Source organism: Maniola hyperantus, chromosome 1 (genome assembly GCF_902806685.2).
Source record: "Maniola hyperantus chromosome 1, iAphHyp1.2, whole genome shotgun sequence".
NCBI lineage: Eukaryota > Metazoa > Arthropoda > Insecta > Lepidoptera > Nymphalidae > Maniola > Maniola hyperantus.
Window position 1 is genome coordinate 13,695,963 of NC_048536.1, and position 20,693 is coordinate 13,716,655.

At 36.0% G+C, this 20,693-nt stretch overlaps 3 protein-coding genes across 4 annotated transcripts in view; 1 reads left to right on the forward strand and 2 right to left on the reverse strand.

Moving 5' to 3' along the window:
- Positions 1-7,155, forward strand: part of Mct1 (Monocarboxylate transporter 1) — a 38,652-nt gene extending 31,497 nt beyond the window's left edge. For both annotated transcript variants that reach the window (XM_034968188.2, XM_034968181.2), the window contains exons 3-7: positions 3,909-4,028; positions 4,889-5,113; positions 5,571-6,353; positions 6,435-6,635; positions 6,860-7,155. In XM_034968188.2, coding sequence (XP_034824079.1) covers positions 3,909-4,028; positions 4,889-5,113; positions 5,571-6,353; positions 6,435-6,635; positions 6,860-7,005 — 1,475 coding nt within the window. In that variant the 3' untranslated portion in view covers positions 7,006-7,155. The remainder of the gene's footprint in view (positions 1-3,908; positions 4,029-4,888; positions 5,114-5,570; positions 6,354-6,434; positions 6,636-6,859) is intronic.
- A 278-nt stretch (positions 7,156-7,433) lies between these two features.
- LOC117982588 (rhodopsin, freshwater form-like) lies at positions 7,434-10,794 on the reverse strand. The gene is made up of 7 exons (XM_034968955.2): positions 10,615-10,794; positions 10,217-10,382; positions 9,963-10,093; positions 9,667-9,883; positions 9,178-9,262; positions 8,928-9,077; positions 7,434-8,497 (listed from the first exon to the last, which is right to left on the reverse strand). The coding sequence occupies exons 1-7, from the start codon at positions 10,694-10,696 to the stop codon at positions 8,381-8,383; spliced, it is 948 nt and encodes a 315-aa protein (XP_034824846.1). The 5' UTR covers positions 10,697-10,794; the 3' UTR covers positions 7,434-8,380.
- Positions 10,795-11,328: 534 nt separating this feature from the next.
- LOC117982580 (visual pigment-like receptor peropsin) lies at positions 11,329-18,456 on the reverse strand. Its single transcript, XM_034968945.2, has 7 exons — positions 18,279-18,456; positions 17,397-17,559; positions 16,528-16,655; positions 14,062-14,284; positions 13,343-13,427; positions 12,533-12,679; positions 11,329-11,683 (listed from the first exon to the last, which is right to left on the reverse strand). Exons 1-7 carry the CDS (start codon positions 18,370-18,372, stop codon positions 11,540-11,542), a joined length of 984 nt encoding a protein of 327 aa, XP_034824836.1. The 5' UTR covers positions 18,373-18,456; the 3' UTR covers positions 11,329-11,539.
- Positions 18,457-20,693: the final 2,237 nt, after the last annotated feature.

Here is a 20,693-nt window from a genome sequence, read left to right on the forward strand (position 1 = left end):
CTCTAATTTAGAGAGAGAGCTCCAGCCAGCACCAGCCCCCAGTAACGGTTGAATGTTTGGTACGATTTTCTCCGGTTCAATTACATGCAAATTGTAGGTATTAACATTTACATGCTTTCAGGACGGTGAATTACAAGCAGATTACGATCTTCTTTATGCATCAAAGTTACTTACATATTCGTCAAAACCTACCTATAGCAAAAATTACAAATATATTCTACGAGTACTACTTAGTTGATTCTCTCAAAGATTACAATCATATTATTTATTATTGATTTTATGCATGCACAAAAATTCTTATGCGTACTTACTATGATGAAATTGCTTGTACTGGAATCAATTTATTCACCATTTTAATGCGTAAGTAGGTACTCATACTTCGTATCTGGTACGCGGTATGTCACATTCCTCAACAATCTATTACGAGCTAATTTATTTTTTATTCTGGTGACTCGGCCTAATAATTCCAAGGTCTTTAAATGAGAACTTCCCTACTTTTCCCCGTCTTCTGCACCTGTACGTGTACAGACATATATTCTAATATTATTTTCATAGTATATTATTCAACAATTGCCAACAAACTAAACCTCTCTCATTCTGAGGGGAGACTCGTCCTCAGTAGTGGACTGGGTCGATCATGATGATTTCGACAACATCGATACATCTTCCAACCAACAAAAAAGTTCGTATTTATATTTGCTTCATTATCATCAACCGATAGAAGTCCACTGCTGGACATATTAGGTCTCTTTTAGGGACTTCTACACGCCACGATCTTGCGCCACCTGAATCCAGCGGCTACCTGCGACTCGTCTGATGTCGTCCATCCACCTAGTGAGGGGTCTTCCAACACTGCGTCTTCCGGTGCGCGGTCCCCATTCCAGCACCTTGGGACCCCATATATTTGCTTGAGTTTAAATAAATACTGTATTATTCAGAATTACACGATACCTGGCGTTTATTAACAAATTACTATTTCTGCGATGCCTATACAATTTGACAATCGTAGATTTAACTTTCCATACAGCATCCAGTAATTATTTGAAATGAGCAGCGAGAGTTGGCGGTATGCGTGCCAAGTGGCGAGTGATTGAACCACTGAACTCATGACGCTTCACAAATTGATTACTCCACACCACAGCTGAACAGTGAATTTGTTTACAAAACTGCTGGAAACTGCGCTTCAGGGGCACCTACTATTTACCTCCCTGCATTTTAATTTTTCAACGTCTACAATGCGTTAGATCGTTTAGTATGATACTCTATCAGCTACATTATCTCTTCGAAAAACCATGTTAGACTGTCTAAGCGTCAAAGGCAAGACTATAATCAAGAGATTATAGTCAAAAAAACAGTCAAGTGCGAGTCAGACTCGCACACCGAGGGATCCGTACTACAGTCGTATTTTTTCGACATTTTCGACGATCAATCAAAAACTATTATGCGTAAAAATAAATCTGTTTTAGAATTTACAGGGAAAACCCTTTCATATACCCCACTTGGTATATTACTTTGAAAGTTGAAAATATTAATTATTTATTGTTCATGAACACATTTTATTTTTTTACTTATGATGTAACCACAAATTCACGGTTTCGGATTTTCCCTTTACTTATGCTATAAGACCTACCAACCTGCCAAATTTCATGATTCTAGGTCAACGGGACCTAGGGGCCTAAAGGTTTTCTTGACAGAGACGATAGACGGACATACAAACAGACTGACATAAAACGAAGTGCTCCTATAAGTAAGGGTTCCTTTTGAGGTACGGAGCCCTAAAAATTTACAAAGATACAAACTAATGTACAACACCCCGTATAAGTAAAAATTGATTAATAAAAATAGTGCAAATTGCAATGCGATTCGCGCGCCACCTATTGTACGACGATGGTTCTATGTCAGGACTTGTGACAGGAATGAATATAATGCATACGAACATATTAGACGACGTCTCATTTTGCATTGGAATCTATTTGAATAGCAACACAGAGAAAACGTTGTGTATATATATCAGAGAAGAAGAAGAAGATTGTAGGTATTGATTAAATTTTAGATAAATACTACCTATCGATGTTCATTTTATCAGATTGCAACAGTTTTTGGACTTATCTCTCGTCGTGATGAGACATGAGAGCAATCGATTGATATCTTTAATCAATCTATAGTAGGTATATTGATTGATTTTATCACTTAAAGATAATAATAATCAAAAGCCTGTGTTAGCTTCTGTATCTTAAAAAAGGTTTTACTAAACTACAACCACATCACCTAGAGCTAAAGAGCGATTCAAGATAAAAAGATTTAACTAAGGTACATAGGTAGGTACTTATTTATTGCAATGGAAGAAGGTTAATTTAAACACTAGCTAATGCTCGCGACTTTGTCCGCGTGGGCTACATGAATTTCAAACCCCTATTTTACCCCCTTAGGGGTTGGGTTTTCAAAAGTCCTTTCTTAGCGGATGTCTACGTCATATAGCTATCTGCATGCCCAGCCCGATCCGTCCTGCGCCTGGCGGCTGTGCGTGGCGTTGATAGATCAATCAGTCAATCACCTTTTCCTTTCATATATTTAGATTTTATTACTAAGTAGACTACAAACAAACTAATCTTGACGACTTACATCAAACTTAACTAAAAAAAGGATTATTGATTTAGATTGAAGAGCAGGGTTATTATCTTGAATACAGAACTATTTTAATTGATTCCTATTTCTGAATTGATTTGAAATTGCTTTTCTAAGCATATTCATACAATAAAAAAATATGTGAGATAATAAAGTAATTAATTTTTATTAAGACGCAACTAAACATGACTTAGAAACAATTTACTTAAAAATAAATAATTATAGCAGTCAGAAATTAACATAAATATTCAGTATGGCAGTTGATACGATAAACAATCAACACAGAATATACCTACTCCTACTCCTAAATTTTATCGGTTCGCGATCTATTTGAAGTCGCCACGTGAGAGGCCAATCTAATATTAGATTTTGATTGTAGTACTCAAGAGTGTTTATGACATTATGTTTTTACGGTTGCTATTTATATCTGATCCATCCATAGATTCACATCGCATTGGTCATCGTGATTAATCCATCACGCAGGCTCACTACCGAGCACGGGTCTCCGCTCAGAGAGAAGGGTTTTGGCCATAGTCTACCACGCTGGCCATATGCGGATTTTTAAACAAATAAGCTTTCTTTACAAAGAACTGACCACCCGGTTTTCTTTTATGCTTTGTTCTATATTGAATAGGAAGCTCTCCGAAGTATGCCTGAAATAGTTTGAGCTTTTGTTCCCTAGCATGTATTTTATGCTGTCGATTCTGTGTATCGATTATAGTGTCGTGTAGTGTCTATCATGTTAACCTAGTTTACATGTTACTGTCACCCGATAAGAGCACATCAAATGAATCAGATCGAATCTCATTGTTACATCGTTTATGACACTATGTTTTTGTTGTACCGATTAGATGTATAGCTGTTCCTCATTCAATATATCCTGTGACTCTTACGTTACCTTTACCGTAGAATAAGGTGCCCATTGCGTATTAAATCAAATTATCTTTCCAATGATTCATCTCTACTCCAATAAATGCCGTATAAACTTTTATTCTCATACTAGCAAAAGCCCGGCTTGCATTACATCTTACTATGAGACTCGGATACCACCTATTTATTGTACGGTAATGGTACTAGGTGAGAAACCGTTTGTTCAGCTATCTGAACAAAGTTTTGACTCATCGAGTGAACGATACATAGATAAAATGAAAAATAGAAATTCATTAATTTCATTTAGATACTGACATTGTAAGAATTCCACGCGAGCATGATTTGTACATAATTAGATACATTTTCAATTTTAATAAAAAACCTTTTAACGTGATAAATATTGCTTGTTCCAGCCGACGGCATGACCTATTCGTTTGGGGTGTTCTACGCGGAGTTCCTGACCTACTTCAACGAAGATCAATTCAAGACCGCGTGGATCGTATCTATCCTTGTCGGGGTCACGCTAAGTTCAGGTAACTATGGTATTTGTACAGGGTCTAACTAGAACGCTAGCAAAAACTTGGCGTTGTTGTTATACTACGTAAAAACAATCCAATACCGATAACCATTTGTCTCATTTTGTAGTTTTAGTGATTTAGTATTTTTCAAACCCGCAATGTATAGCGTGCAAAACTTGGGTCAATGCCCCGCCTACGACGCGGCATTGACTCTGAGTGGCCTACTGACGCAACGTTCGTTGACCTCTAGCGTCAGTCAGATGTTTTATTTGCAATATATCGTGAACTTTTACAAAATATAGGATTTTTTATTATTATTCGTGTTTTTTTTGTGGCATCATATCAGTAATCATCAGTACTGTCACCTGTCTTCGTTTTCGGCGCTTTGATTATTATAGTCTGTTCGCTAGGAAAGTGTCGGAACACTCGCAGGTGCTCTTATTATTTTGCTTTTATTTTATTATTTTTTGTATAGGTACCTACCTGATAAATAAATGTTTTTCATGGTTATTGTAATTACTAACTTCTTTCAGCGGTTTGAAATTTTAAAGTTACTTTTCTCATTTATATTTTTTATTTTATTAAATTTCCCATAAAAAGGTACCAAAAATCTGACAAATTTTGATAAACATAAAAGGTCCAAACCCAAGGTCCAAACGCATAAAATCTGTGGCCCTACCGCGGTTGTTTGACAGCTACAATGTCACGATCGCAATCATCTCTGATTGGTTAATGCTCGCTCACTATTGGCCACAATGCATTGTTGCAACAAGAATCGCACAAATTCAGCCAATCAGAACAATTGAGATTGTAATAATAATTGATGCAGGTTTTAGACAATCGCCCTGCTGATCTACGAAAATGTGTCATTGCAGGTCCTGTATCCAGTTCTTTTGTGAATCGATGGGGATGCCGAGCAGTAACAGTGGCTGGTGCTGTGATATCGGCGGTGTGCGTGGTGCTTTCAGCTTTTGCGAACAATGTTACAACCCTCATCTTCACTATCGGCATCGGCGCTGGTGTTGGCTTCGGAATGATATATCTTCCAGCTATCGTCAGCGTCACCGTTTGGTTCGACCGGTATAGAAGTCTTGCAACAGGTTTGTGTTTTAGTAGTGGTTATTTATTGGCACAATTTTTAAGGATCTTTTAATTTTTGGGTTCCGCACCTCAAAAGAAAAAAAGAACCCTTGTAGGATCACTTCGTTTTCTGCCTGTCTGTCTGTCGTGTTTGTCAATTCGGAGGAATCAAAACCTATAGGGTATTTCCAGTTGACCTAGAATCATGAACACACGTAAAGAAAAAATCTGAAAACCGTGAATTTGTGGTTATATCACAAAAAATTAAAAAAATGCGTGACTAATTATTTAGTTTACAAAATCACATCAAGATGGCGCTGTCCATCATTTACTTGCAGTGTTGTGCAAGCTGTTAGAGTGATATTTTTTTATTGTACCTACTAGTTTAGGATTTCTTGTATGATGGTACAGTCCGACAGATGGGCGAGTCCAACTCGCACTTGTACGGTTTTTTTATAACTATGGTTACTATTTCAGGTATTGCTGTATGCGGGTCTGGTCTCGGCACATTCCTATTTGCACCAATCACATCAGCCCTCATTTCAAACTATGGATGGCGAGGTGCAATGGCTCTGATTGGAGCCTTCATTCTCAACTGTATTCCCTTAGGCCTAATGTTTAAACCAGTACCGGAACGTCCGAGAACACCAGTCTCTGAACCAATGCTGCCAAAATCAAATAAATCGCCTTTAAAAAGATCACAGAGTACTGAACAAATAACGAAAGCAAATGGCAAAATAGAAGATGACGTGGCAAGACTGACACTATCCCAACCTGCCCTAAATAAACCACATGAGCAAAAGAGTATTTCACATTCGCGTCATGGAAGTGGTATAATGCAAAGGCCAGATGTACTGTACCAAGGAAGTATGACTAGTTTGGCAAAATTCAGGAGCACATCTCCTGACAGAGTTCAGTTATCAATCAAGAAAAAAGAGCAAAAACAAAGATGTGGCTGGTTACCTTGTTCGGAAGAATCAAAAGCGGCACTCTCTGAAATGCTTGATGTATCTCTTCTAGTCGATCCTATATTTATACTATTTTCCGTATCAAACTTTTTAACTAGTATAGGGTTTTATATACCGTATGTTTATACTGTGCCTATGAGTGAGAAACAAGGCATCGAGAATTCACCATATTTAATATCTATAATTGGTGCATCTAACTTAGTAGGCAGGATTGTTCTGGGGTACATCAGTGACAAGCCCTGGGTTAACCGCCTATTAGCCTATAATGTGTGCCTTACTATTGCTGGAATCAGTAAGTGTGAAAAAATTCTTAAAGATATTTGTAAATGTTATTGGACCACGATTACAACTTAATATATTACGTTCTTTACAGGTACAGCAATGGCAATGGTTTGCTGGGAATTCTGGGGTCTTGCTATATACGCTACTACGTTTGGTTTCACTATTGGAGCTTACGTCGGTTTAACGTCTGTAGTACTAGTTGACCTTCTTGGTATAGAAAGATTAACAAATGCATTTGGGCTCCTATTATTGTTCCAAGGAATAGCTTCATTAATTGGACCCCCTTTTGCAGGTATAATAAAATATTTATTTTCTTTAGTCATATCTTATAGTTTTTTCCTTATATTGTTATTTATTCACATCTTGTGATAACAGTTGGAATTACTAAGTTTAGTACAATTATTTATTTACGTAATTATCTCAACATCTGTAAATCACATTGTTTTAGTTATATCAAAGTTATATCAAAGTGCAAATAACTTCTCGGAAATTTTAATCTCACAGTATTTTTTTCAGGTTGGTTATATGACACACTAAACTCCTATGCGCCAGGTTTTTACGTTGCGGGTGGCACAATATCTGTGAGTGGACTAATACTTTTCTTCATCCCTATGTTACAAAGGAGAATGAATGACAGGGAAACTATGCTAGAGCAAATTTAGCAGGAAGCACCACGAGGGCCCTGGCATGACTATCCGGTGATCGTGCTCAACAGTCCCTCGACCCCCTCCTCCATGGGTTCGGAGGACACCTACAGCAACAGGGTATATACAACTACAATTGTAGACGAATACAATAAAGGTAGTAATGCTAAAAATGTAGGTTATAAAGAATTTGTAAATATTAATAGCATAGATGATAGCGACGTAAATTTTAATAGCGAAATTCAAGCTCATTCCAAAGATTGCATGAAAATTGAGTGTGATTATTTTTAAAAGTAAGGCAATGTTAAAATGAAAGTCAAATGTTAATATGTAAAAATAGTAAACACGCGTGATATAGCATGTAAATAGCAATTCGAGAACTTAAACAAATTACCTGATAATATAAGCAAGTGCTACATACCTATAGTGATTAACAAAACACTAAATTCTTGATATAATTTATTATGATTTTTAATGTTACAATGTTTCACTTATGTTAATTGTAATAATAATTAAATAATTGTTATTTATTTACCTGCTATCCTTGTACCATAATGTAACTATGAGTTTAATGTCTATGCACTTTTATATTTATACATAAAGTTAACTATGTCATAAATACTTAAATGTGTATTGTAAAAACTATTATACATCTGTATATAAATATTACTAGCTGTATTATGTATCTAATCATTAAATGCCTTATTGTGGACCAACTGTGGTTAGATTGTAATTGTGGTCCAGATATCTAATTATTTCAATGCATTATACTATTAGGTATTCTTCTCGTAAATATTTTTCTAAAATTTTACTTTCTTTACTTTCCTCTAATATAATATATATTATGTGCCATAGTAGTGTTGAAACCCTTTACATAAATTTTGGGCGAAAACTGTAAATATCTACATGGTGGTATAAGTACCACATCAGACTGAATTTAAAGATGCATAATTTTTTACAGAGAAATGTATACCTAAACAAAATAATCCAAAAAAATCACAATAAGTGGAATTACTAAAAATGTAAATATGACTTGATTAAAGTTACCACAGCAATCGACTATGTGTGTTTTTGTTATTTATTAAAACTCCATAATATCATCAGCACAAAAATTCTCCATAAAATATTTGAAGTAGGTATGATTCTACTAGAGAAATAGTTTCCGTATCTTTAATAAACTTTATTACATTCCATAGGTAAAGTTAATAAGTAATATAAGATGTTTCAGAGAATCTGTGCAGTTTCCGTTACGTAAATGTGCTTCTATAAATTTATGCGAAATCTCTAATATCTGGCCTACAATGTAACATTGATAGTGCAATGCATCGAGCGATGTACCAACCTATCGATGGTGCAATGTCATAGAACATCGTGTGTGATACGAAAAAAAATGTTATTCTTTCTTTTTAGGTTCTTCAATTATGTCATCAGATTTGCAAACACTAAGCATTTTCTTGTGCATTCTGCCATCAGCCAAAAACATTGCTATTGCAGTCACGGCAGGTGACACCTGGAAAAAAATATATAAAAGAACAAGGTCGAAGGTGATTTCCGTAGAAAAGAATACTTATTTCTATAGAAGACTAGTTATTATTAAAGCGTTGAAATAAATTAATATGCCTAAATTCTACCCAGGCGTTGACGTCATTTTTGACGTCCAACAAAATCTCAAAATAATTAAAGCTCAGAATCATCATCATCATGAACCCATCGCCAACCCACTACTGAGCACGGATCTCCTCTTGGAATGCGAAAGGTTTACGCCATAGTCCACCACACTAGCCAAGTGCGGATTGGTAGACTTCACACACTTTTGAGAACATAATGGAACATCTCAGGCATGCAAGTTTCCTCAAGTTGTTTTCGTTAAAGCAAGTGATACTTAATTTCTTAATGCTGACAAATTCCTTAAAATTATATCAATTATTAGGTATACCAACCCAGTGAATCCAAATGGCAAACTGTATAGCAGATGCACTTGGTTTTACTTGCACTTCATCGGAAAGCAAATACGAAAGCACAACCCATCCCCGTACCAAAGCAATAGGCATCCAGCACATCAAATTGACGATAGTTATGATGATTACACTCTGAAAATAAAAAAATACTATAGCTTAGAATAACACCTAATACAAATACCTACATGATAATATGAAGATAGGTAACGAAAAGAAGACTATATTCACTTACTTCAGTAAATCTGATTTCCTTTACTAGTTCCACTGAATCATTGTATTTTGCTTCTAAATTACGCGCCCAAATTAACATGAATACCCTAAAACGATATAAAATAACGAAATTAATCACACAATTTCAAATGCCTTGATCCTGTTATTTATCACAAACAAAGTAATGTCAATTAACAAGGTAGCTCATAGAAAAGAAGAATTAAAGATGTGGCTATACCAATGCATTGTAGCTTAAGCAGCTTTACGTACCGAATGCATATCTATGTATTGGTGTATCAGAAGAGGCTTTTAAACTAAAATTAATGTTCTGTCCCTTATTTGAAAAAGTTTAAGCAGACCTATTTATATATCTTTATAAAATATATGCATGTTGCTTATGAATACAACAAAACTCGAAGAAGCATAATAAACAGTTACGTTCAATATACTTATTTGCAATTTGATAGATAAATGTATCTATTAAATAAAAAATGATAATATAGGCACTAACATAAATCCAGTAGATTTAATGCTTCGAAGTAAAAATATAGATAAAACAACATATCTGTGCCAAGTTGAAGGTAAAATCATGTCCAAAGTACAAGATTGGCACGAAAAATCCAATCCGTATTTGCCCAAACCAAAAAGAGGGGGCGAAGAATACAGAAGTGCAAAAAGAATGCACAGACATGGATATAAAATGTAATGATTCTTTTGTATCGGCCATCCTGAAAATAATATTGCATTTAATAACACTAAATTAAATTATATCAACTCAAAAATCTTTATGTCTGATAATTCCCATACCTTTTGTATTATATTTTGCCACTACATATCGTTCAATGCATACATGAGTGAGACATTCCACTTCTAGGACTCCAACAAATGTATCCCAGAATCCATAAAAATTGCAATTTTTTCCAATCTCGTCGACTGAACTAAAGTTTATAAAAAAAAAATTTAACAACGAGTTTGTATAAATGTAGGTAATTAATACATACAAATATACAACTATACAAATATTGTATTTTTTACAGGAAAATATAACTTTAGGTACTCACATTTCAGTGTAATTAAGAAAAGGAAGATGGGTCAAAACAGATACGGCCCGTCTTACGCAGGCGATAACCGTAAAAAAGGCAAAATTACGGTAGCCTAAATCTGCCCGTAGATTCGTCAGTAATAAAGCCAAAGTCAACCAAGATCCCAACAATGTAGAAACCGTTCCTGAAAATATATGAGAATGCTTTGTATCAAAAACTGTATATTCTGTCTCTTATAAATCGATATCAAAAATAAAAATTGTAAAGATTCTTGCAAAAAAATCTGGACGGTTTAATTATGAAATTTTTATATTCATTATGTATTACGAAAACACATTATATTTTCACTTAGTATCTTTTTGTTTAACTGGCACAATTTTTTGGTATTTACGAATAAATTTAAAAAATACTATTACCTGTTATTATGAAACCTCTTTCTAAATTAGCTTTTGATTGTTCGTCGAATACATCACTCCACGTACAAGATTGGTCTTCCATTGTAAAATCTATTATTAGCACATTAATTGATTTTGTATCGATCAAGAAACCGAATGCATCTACTCTGAATGCGTCAAATGAATTGTGTGGTTTCTATGTTTTCTAGTACCTACTTATTCTATAATATTCTATATATCTTATAGGATCTTATTTCTATTTCTCAGGTTTCAATTTACAGGTATGACTTGTTTGGTTACGCTCTGTTTCTTTGTCAACTGTTTATACTACAAAAACTACATGGCCTTTAAAATACTAGTATATACTTTTAGCAAACCAAAACCTGCTTAGTTTTTCATTCTACTATAATAGACTCACATAGGTTAATCAAAACGAAGATAAATACTTTATTTTTGTAATCTTTTTGAACGCTCATATTAAAACAGAAGATAACATAAAATCATCTTCTATCATAATCAGGCAGAGAAATAATACCAAAATCAATGATCTTTTCGTATGGTTAGGTACATTCAGAAAAAAAATATTACCTAGTGTTTCTTTTCAGTGCCATAATTATCTAATATTTACCGGAAATTGAGAACTAATAGACCTAATTATCCAGCTACATATTTATGCACATCAAAAAAGAAGATAATACGATAAGACAGAGGAATGAGACCAAAATAAACGACTAATTTAGAAATCTTCTATTTTATTGCTAACATAAGCAAAACATATTTACATAGTCATGATTTTATGAACGTTAATTCATATCAATGATAAAGCTGCCCTTTCGTGTGTCGAGTACTTCAATCTTCCAAGTCGACCAGATGTGTCATATTTTGACTCTCGCCTTTTGCAGGCTGTTCTAACGTCTGATACTCTCTTGTTCTCTCTGTGTTCTATTTAGTTCTGATAATGGCTTCTTTTGTACAATCTAGCTCGCTCAGGAGGCAAGAGGGCGTAGTGGTTTCTCATTCGGCCCAGTAATGCTGCCCTTATCCTCTCGTCGCTGCTAAGATAACATAACACTGGAACACTGGTCGCGGCCTGTAAAAAATAAATTATCCTTAAAGCATATCGAAAAGTACCTACAAATCCCATTAACACATTGGTAGATAAGCAGCAATAGACCTAATAATACCTGAAGAGACCTGTGTCCAGCTGTGACGTCCATCGATATGGGTTCATTATTTGATATTTATTTTCACCAAAATTGACTTTGTCCATATTGATAGTTGCTTAGCCGAATTGCTAACAAAAGACGGTGCTGATTTAGGGGAATATAATCTAACTAGATTGCGTACCTAGATGTCGCAAGAAAATGATACCTCCATTCTCCTTATTTAATCCGCGCCGACTGCCGAGACATTAATCCGTCAGAGCCAAATATTAAAGGGCAAGGCGAAGGCAGCGAAGGAATTATGAGAGACGATGTCAACGAAATTGAATGATTAATTTATTTTCACCATTTAATCTCGTGTTACAGAGAATATATTGAACTAGCGAATAGATGGCGCGGCGTGTGCTGCTACGTTAAAAAAGAATGTTTAACACCATCTTCACATTATTGCCTTTCTAATGAAACCAGTTTGAGGCACATCGGTAGAAACAGTGTTTTATGTATAGGCTAGCTTATGCTCGCGACTTCATCCGCGTGGACTACGCAAATTTCAAACCCCTATTTCACCCCCTTAGGGGTTGAATTTTCAAAAATTCTTTCTTAGTGGATGCCTTCGTCATAATAGCTATCTGTTAGTAGTTTGAGCTGTGCGTTGATAGATCAGTCAGTCAGTCAGTCAGTCACCTTTTCCTTTTATATATTTAGAGAAGAAAATTATATGAGATGCTAAATTATATGAGATGATGGTGATCCTCGTTTATAGATGTAATATTTACCTCAGCTGCTATAGGTGCAAAGAGAGCCAGTACTTTAGGCACGTGTGGTCGGTACCCGTACAGCAGCAGAGGAAACCACTGCCAGCCCGCCAGTACCGCTGCTGGAATCCATAGCGCCAAAGTTGTTACACACACGGCGTGGATGCACTAGCAAACAATAAAAAAATCTTCATAAAATATTTTGAAGGGAAGTTTTTATCGGACGCTATATGCGCTCTAATTACGGGGACTAAAATGAGAAAAATCTTCACCGTATCAGAGCGTCAGCATCACTACCTCTAGAGAACTATTCTCTCACTCTAGTTCCCTTCACCCTCTGCTGGTCAATGGTCAATGAGACGAGTATGAGAAACGCAACTTATTGGCTGGGCTGGGCACGAGGCAAAACGCCCATAAGAGAGCCTCTTCTATTAGGATTTACAAGAGTGAATAGGCATCTTCTAGGCAAGCGCGCTCCAACCAAGACTTCATCATTGCTTTTCTAAGCATGATTGTCGTCAAACGCAAGCCTATTCTTGCAATAAAAATAAAAGGATGGGGCCTAATTCAGAAATAGTGAAACAAGCGCGGCAATGAAAAATATTTCATTGGCAGCTCGTCCATTTATGAGTGAATAAGTTAGAGACCATTAGCTTTTTAACTTAAATGTTATAACATTTGTATAGAATACGAGTCGTAACTGGATCACACTTCACATAAATCGTTTTATATTTTCTTATTCTCAAACATCAGAATCTATCAATAGGTACGATCTAAGGTAACAGGTGTTGGACAGCGATAAATTATTATCATCTATCTATTTATTTTTACCTTTGTCAAGCGTTTTTCCTCCCTTTGTTGTTCGTTCCGGTAATATATCGTTTCCAGTCGAATTGCTTTGCCCATAAAGAAGAATCTAAAAGATAAATGAAATGTCATAGCTTTCAAGGAACTCCATAATAATAAGTCAATAAAGTCCACAAGATAGCCTGGTGGTTAAGACGTTTGCCTTCTTTAGAATAGAATAGAAATTATTTGCTTTTCGGGGAGTCGCCCGCGCGCCGATTCGATCACGCACCTCTAACTTTCTGGAGTCCTTGCTTTAAAAACATCGTGAGGAAACCTGCTTGCCAGAGAGTTCTGCATAATGTTCTCAAAGGTGTGTGAAGTCTGCCAATCCACACTTGGCCAGCGTGGTGGAATAGCCTAAACCCTTTTTATTCTGAGAGGAGGCCTATTCTCAGTAGTGGGCCTGCGATAGATTGATCATGATGATGACGATGTACCAAGATACATTGTGACTTCGTCATTGCACTGTGACACCAACAGTGACTTGACGATGGAACACAGTTGTATCGAATTTAATGCTGGTGTGGAATCCATACATGGATGTGGATGTGGAATCAGAACCCAAAGCTCAGATATAAAAAAATTGTCATGGAAATGAAATTTGTGTGCGAAGTTCCAGAATTGGTCCAATGGATGTAATAAAAAAATCATCGTAAAATTCGAAACAAATATACATAGACTTGATTACAAAAACAACTTACATCCCAACAATAGGCATCACTCCACAAACTATCACGTAGGGTACAGTGAAACCCAAGCCCTTTGCACCAGACGTCAGTGACGGCCACATGAAAGTGCACACAGTTCCAGTCGCATCACAGGAATACATGCCATAACCAAACAGTGGCGGTGTGGCGAACACCACCGCGACCGTCCAACATACTCCGATCAACGTCCAATAGTACCTAAAGTATACAGTTCTTTCTGAAAAACATCATCATTAATTTTTTTAAAGAACATGTACAGCTTATGTCCTTACGCTATCCGGAAAAAAATAAGACTTAAGGATTAAATACACAAGCCTTGCTAAGGTCTGTTTTTTCCCTCGTGTTGACTTTTGCGCGAACTATTATTATTCTAAAGACTGAATTCTGAAACGCATGCCTCTGTTCGGAGGGTTCAGAATCCGAACACGTCGAGGGATAGGTATTTTGTTGTATGAAGAAAATGTTAAAAATTGGAACGTTCTTAAAAGCAGTATAAAATTACATTTAATTGAATATTCGACTGTGAAAGTCTGAACCTAATAATTTTGTTTGTATATTTTTGTACATGCATCATAATTGTCTTTGGACCGATTAATACAAAACTTTCCCAGGACGAAAGCGTAGTATTTATACCTAGTGAGACTTAAATTCTGCTACAACTTTGCAACCAATCAGAAACGGTTCACTAGACCCAATGATATTAGAAGAAAATAGGTAGATACGTTATACGCGGACCGCAAGTGGCACGTTAAAACTAAGCTAATTAGCAAACCTGAGCTCAGTCGCCCGCTGGCGTCGCGCTATCGATGACGTCGTTGATAGTAATGTGTATTTTGTTTTCGTCTCCCAAAACAACCGAAAATGCCGTCGTGTGTGATGAGATTCTGCACAAACTACACAAGCAAGGTTTCCAAAAGTCAAGGAATCACATTTCATTCGTAAGTAAAACTATTTCTTTTATATAATTCGTATTATACTTATTTAACAATAACAAACTCGTGCACGTTCGTGTAAAATGCAACTCATTGCAATTTGTACCTTATGTCACATGCCATAAGTACGTATCAAGTTATCGTTGTACGTATTTTAAAGTTTCCGATCAAAGAATATAAAATAAACAGATAGGTCTCTTCTGAGTATTGACAATTCAAATAGTGTGCATATTTCCTGTTTTAGGGAAGGATAAATTAACTATGGTCTAACATCTTTTTACGGTCCACTGCTGGGTCTCTTCATACAATGAGGGAATTTTGGCTATGAGTATGTAGATTGTGTAATAGTAAATATTTTCAAAAATAAAAATATTTTCATTTCACATTTTATTCCTTTACCTACCTTCCCGCGGCTTCGTCCGCGTAAAATTTAGTAATTTTATTTCGACTTCTTTTCCATGTATGGGAGCCCCCTTTATTTAATTTAATTTAATTTTTATTATTTTTATTATAGCGGCAATAGAAATACATTCTGTGAAAATTTCAACTGTCTACCTATTACGGCTTACGAGATACAGCCCGCTGACAGATGGACGTACAGACAGCGGAGGCTTAGTAATAGGGTCCCGTTGGCACCCCTTGGGCACGGAACCCTAAAAACGAGCGGAACCGCGGGAAAAAGCTAGTTCGTAATATATTAAATACCACAGTATAAGGTTTTTATTTTACTATACAACTACAGTGTAGGCATAAATCGGCATTAGCCGAATAGACTTTACTGTTTTTTTTTTCTTTGGAGTTTCTAGTTTACCGTCTCGTCCCGTCTCTTTTACGCTCGCATTATTAGGCATATATCCGTCCTTCTTCCACTCTTCTGTGCAGGACGAGGTAGTGCAAAATATAACCGTCTCTTTTTCGTGCGCAACTGAAGCTGAGGTTATTAGTTCACCGTCCTTTACTCTCTGTTGTGTGAGGTTAAAATACTATCTATGCGTTTATGTGTGTTGAGTCTTTCGGCGCTGACGCAGCGTGCCATTACTAAACATCGAATTTGATATAAGTAACCTATCTACCTATTTTTCTTCTAATATCATTGACTAGACCCCTAAATACAGCTCGATATAATCTAATTTAGACAATAAATTAACTAAACATCGGTGTCGTTAAAAAGAGTTCAGTTTGCCAAAGTCTGATAAATGATAAAGTCGGTAAGTAAATAATGATTTGATTAAGTAAATTGGCTCTTGCTTAAATAATTTTCTACTTTGCATAAGTACTTTACAGAATAAGATTAGCCTTTGTAAATTTTACTACGTAGTTATAAAGGAACAGGGTTACACAACTAAATACACTTTTTTGTTTTCATTAATAATAATTGGACTAGAGGCACAAGATTCAACTTTTATTAGATTCGATTTAACTATTACTTATATCTTAAAGTTCGTCTTTCTAAATCCAGACTACCTGAATATACCTTTATGTCATAACGTCACATTTTTTTAAAATTCATACGTGTAAATTTACCAACCTCGCTTATAGTATTTTGCTAATAAATATCTTTCCAGTACCATTGCGAACAAAGCAATCATTTGGAAGACACCAAAGAACTGATTTAGGAAAGCGAAAAGTTGGCAGCATGATGGGCCAAATAGCCATCTGAAAAGAAAATCACGATATATTTATTTTACCCAAGATCAACTTATAAAGTTTTTTTTTTTCACATTTTCAGTACTTATCTAGTGTCTTTTTTCTAGATATAATATTTATATACTAGATGAAAATAAAGAAGACGTTAAAATTTACATAAAAAACAAAATATACTTAGATTTCTCTCATCTTATGAAAGTGGCAAAGCATTTTGAGGTTGGTAACTAGGTAGGTAGGATATTTAAAGACCAAGCCATATTCTAAATAGAATAGATACCATTGTACACTTTTTGATTGTCAATAATTATTGTTGGATGTAATGGTGATGGTGATACTGAACTGTCAATCAAAAAAGATACAAGAGGACCTGGGCGCGTTTGGAACCCTCGTAGCTTTAGTTTTATTTTAAGTAATTAATTATCACCATTACATCATCTCATCATCATCACCGGAAGATGCAACGTTGCAGCTCCACTAGGTGGACGGACGACATCAGACGAGTCGCAGGGAGCCGCTGGATTCAGGCGGCGCAAAGCCGTGGCGTGTGGAAGTCCCTAAAAAAGACTTATGTCCAGCAGTGGACGTCTATCGGTTGATGATGATGTGGATGATGATCACATCATCTTACAAATCCAACAAATGACAGTCAAAAAGTGAAAAATATGTACTATACCTACTTTGAATAACTTATTTGACTTTGAGGTATTTAGTATTGTGTGTTAAAAAATCTTAGCCAAAGTCCAAACTCACCTTTTTGCTAATGCAGATGACCCTGCAAATGGAAATCCGAGTAAATTCCTGCCAAGCGAAGCTGAGCAAAGATTGAGTACCAATACGTGGCTCTTAAACACTACTAGGTGACTGTGGATGAATGTAACGTATAACCAGGCGTTAAGCAGCACCCCGAATACACCTGTTATCAATCAAATCAAGTTATCATTGACATAAAAGTAATGTTTAAGAATGAATAACGTTCGTTTACACATTGACCCCGTGTCATATCAAGACCAGGGAGCCGCATTAGAAATAAATAAAACCGTTAAGCGAAGCAGGCATGCCTCTCTTATCGAGAGTTACATTTTTGTTCCGTTGACCGTGGAAACCCTGGAGCCAAGCCATGGAGTCCTAGTGCTAAAAAAAATTACGAGACATTTCACCGCGGTTAATAGCCTCATCAGGTGACAGAAAGACGGGCTCATTTTTTGTGTAGGTAAACAATCAGCCTGACTAACCAGCGCGCATATGCGGCCAGTATTCTTGGTACCATTCCTCGCAGACATGATTCGTGCAGTGATTAGATAGGGCTAGGCATAGATTAATTATTGGTCTCGCTCCGATGGGGCTAGGCTTAAGTTTTGCTGTGACATTTTCATTAAAAAGAATGAAATTTGGTCGGTAAGTACCTACCTATTTATAATACTTCTTAAATGGGATCCCTCAGTCACCTTCTTACTTTCAAATCCAATTTCGGAACATATTATTGACAAACACCACGAAAGTTATTAATCTTTTGTTTTTATTGCAGGATAGGCTTGAGCGTGCCGACAATCATGCTTTAAGAAAAGCAATGATGAGGCCTAAGTTGGAGCGCGCTTCTATCTATCTACAACTCCGATCTAAAACTGCACTCACCAAAAATAATGAGGCAAGCTCCCAGAAGAGTCTTGTAAGAACTGTCAAAGTAATACCATGGGCATTCATCCTCATTATAATCAAACAATTGCATCGCAATGCTTACACCTTCTCAAATTACCACGCACCAAATGAAAGGGAACCGACAACTTTGATTTTTGTGTAAACGTCCACATAGGAGAAGCGGTCACAGAGACTGATCAGATTGACGAACCAACAGGATCTCTAGACAATAGACGAAGATCATGTTTCATTCCCGGTGCCACTTTACCTGCGACATCATACGCGTAAAGGAAAATTAGGTCGTGCTACGGAAAACCAAACACTATGAGAAAGTAGGCTATACTCTTTCCACGGAGAGAAGTTAATATAGAGCTTACTCAATTACGTAATCCCATACATATGACAAAGACAAAAAATTTAGTGGGTGTTAACCATTTTGAGTGACCAACCAATCACAAACAAGCCTATGTTTTCCGTACTAACTTGTTTCCCTGGATAAAGTAGTGCGGAAAACATAGGCTCGTTTGTGGTTGTGAACACCCACTGGCTTTGTTGTCGTTGTCATTTGTATGGAATTACGCAACAAAGAGAACACTATATTAACTTCTCTCTAGTAATGGATGTCATGGCAGTTGAAAGAAATACAGCCTAAAGGTAATTTCAAAAAGTTTAAAACTAAACTAAATTTGGACTCAGCATTCTCAAAAGCAGGCGAGAAAGAGTCAATCTAATTGAAACTTACAAAATATTAAATAATTATTAAAATATCTCAAATATTGAGAGCATGTTTCCGCGAAGGAGCAATCCTAGATTAAGGGGACATGATAATATGAAGCTTCAATATCAATTGCCATCGTCAAATCCATTAAAACACTTTCTGACGAACAGAGTTGTACACAAATGGAATAAATTGCCTAAGGATGTGGTTATGTCAAGTTCTGTTAACCAGTTCAAGAATAGATTAGACAAACATTTGGAAAACTCGAAGCACTTCTGATAGACGCATCAGCGAAAGCTGCTGTCTATTAAAAATAATAATAATGCTTGAATTTTGCACATGGCTAGATGCATTTAGCAGCGCTAACTGAAGCGGACTTCTAAAAGTATGCTGCGTGGACTGAGAATAAATAGACAGAGCAGGTGCCGATTGACTTGTTCCACTTAGTTGAAATATCTGCTGTCGTCTCTTACATCTGCAACTTCCTTACAGCTCACGAGACGTTAACAAAATAGAAAGGCTTTTTATATCTAAACCATCAAATTCAAGAGGTCTAACGAATATAGTCTTTATTTCTGAAAATACAAGAAAAGTCAGAAGGATTTGTCAGTATGGTCCACATTGTTATTCGTTTTATTCTTATTCAAGTAGGTACTGTAGTTAGCTACTATTTAGCTTTAGTTTACTGCAGACGATGAAGCAGGTAGCAACTAATTTAACTTAGATGATAATCAAGATTTCATCCGCGTGGATAGTGGTTTTAAAAATCTCGTGGTAACTCTCAGATTTTTCGGAATAAAAAGTAGCCTATGCAACAATGCAATTTATCTCTGTACTAAATTTCGTAAAGTGAAAGAGTAACAAACAGACAGTCAGACAGACAAACTTTCGCAATTATATTAAGTAGTGTGGATAATTTCGTTGGTAAATTACGAACATCTAAACTTTAATCATCAGTATAAAAGTAGTTAGATAACCATCGTAAATCTTGGTGACTAAGAGACAAGGAAATCGGCTGCCAACTGGTTAACGAGTTAAATATACTGAATGCGATCCATTTACCATGGCATTCTATTTATGTTTCTGAACCCAAATATAGCTGAAACAATAGTGAACATACGTGATAATACAATTAAGTTGGACACGCTGCACTATCTTTTGTGTTGATAATTTGAATATAAATATTTTTGGGAATATATATTAACATTTTAAAAGAAATCATCATCATCATCAATGTATTACTTTTGTCTGTAAAAGAATGAATGAATAGTTAAAATGTTATTGCCTTGACCATACTTAATTTTTGATTCGAGCTACATAATATTTTAAGTACGTGAAGCTGTGATAGCCTAGTGGTTAGGACGTCCGCCTTCTAATCGGAGGTCGGGGGTTCGATCGCGGGCACGCACCTCTAACTTTTCAGTCATGTGCGTTTTAATTAATTAAATATCACAGGAAACCTGCATGCCTGAGAGTTCTCCATAATGTTCTCAAAGGTGTGTGAAGTCTACCAATCCGCACATGGCCAGCGTGGTAAGACTATAGCCAAAACCCTTCTCACTCTGAGAGGAGACCCGTGCTCTGTAGTGAGCCGGTGATAGGTTGATCATGATGATGATGATGATGAATATTATTATCTGACCTAATCTTTAATATATTTACTATCTACCAGTTGACCCGCTTCGCACGGGAGG

Coding starts and splice junctions, on each gene's coding strand:
- LOC117982580 (XM_034968945.2), bottom strand. CDS start 18,372: ATGCAATTGTTTGATTATAATGAGGATGAATGCCCATGGTATTACTTT. Junction 16,656..17,396: donor TCATCTGCATTAGCAAAAAG/GTGAGTTTGGAC, acceptor TTTTCTTTTCAG/ATGGCTATTTGGCCCATCAT. Junction 11,684..12,532: donor TTGCACCTATAGCAGCTGAG/GTAAATATTACA, acceptor TATTTTTTACAG/GCCGCGACCAGTGTTCCAGT.
- LOC117982588 (XM_034968955.2), bottom strand. CDS start 10,696: ATGGAAGACCAATCTTGTACGTGGAGTGATGTATTCGACGAACAATCA. Junction 9,263..9,666: donor ATTAAATCTACTGGATTTAT/GTTAGTGCCTAT, acceptor ATATCGTTTTAG/GGTATTCATGTTAATTTGGG. Junction 8,498..8,927: donor TTGCCATTTGGATTCACTGG/GTTGGTATACCT, acceptor ATTTTTTTCCAG/GTGTCACCTGCCGTGACTGC.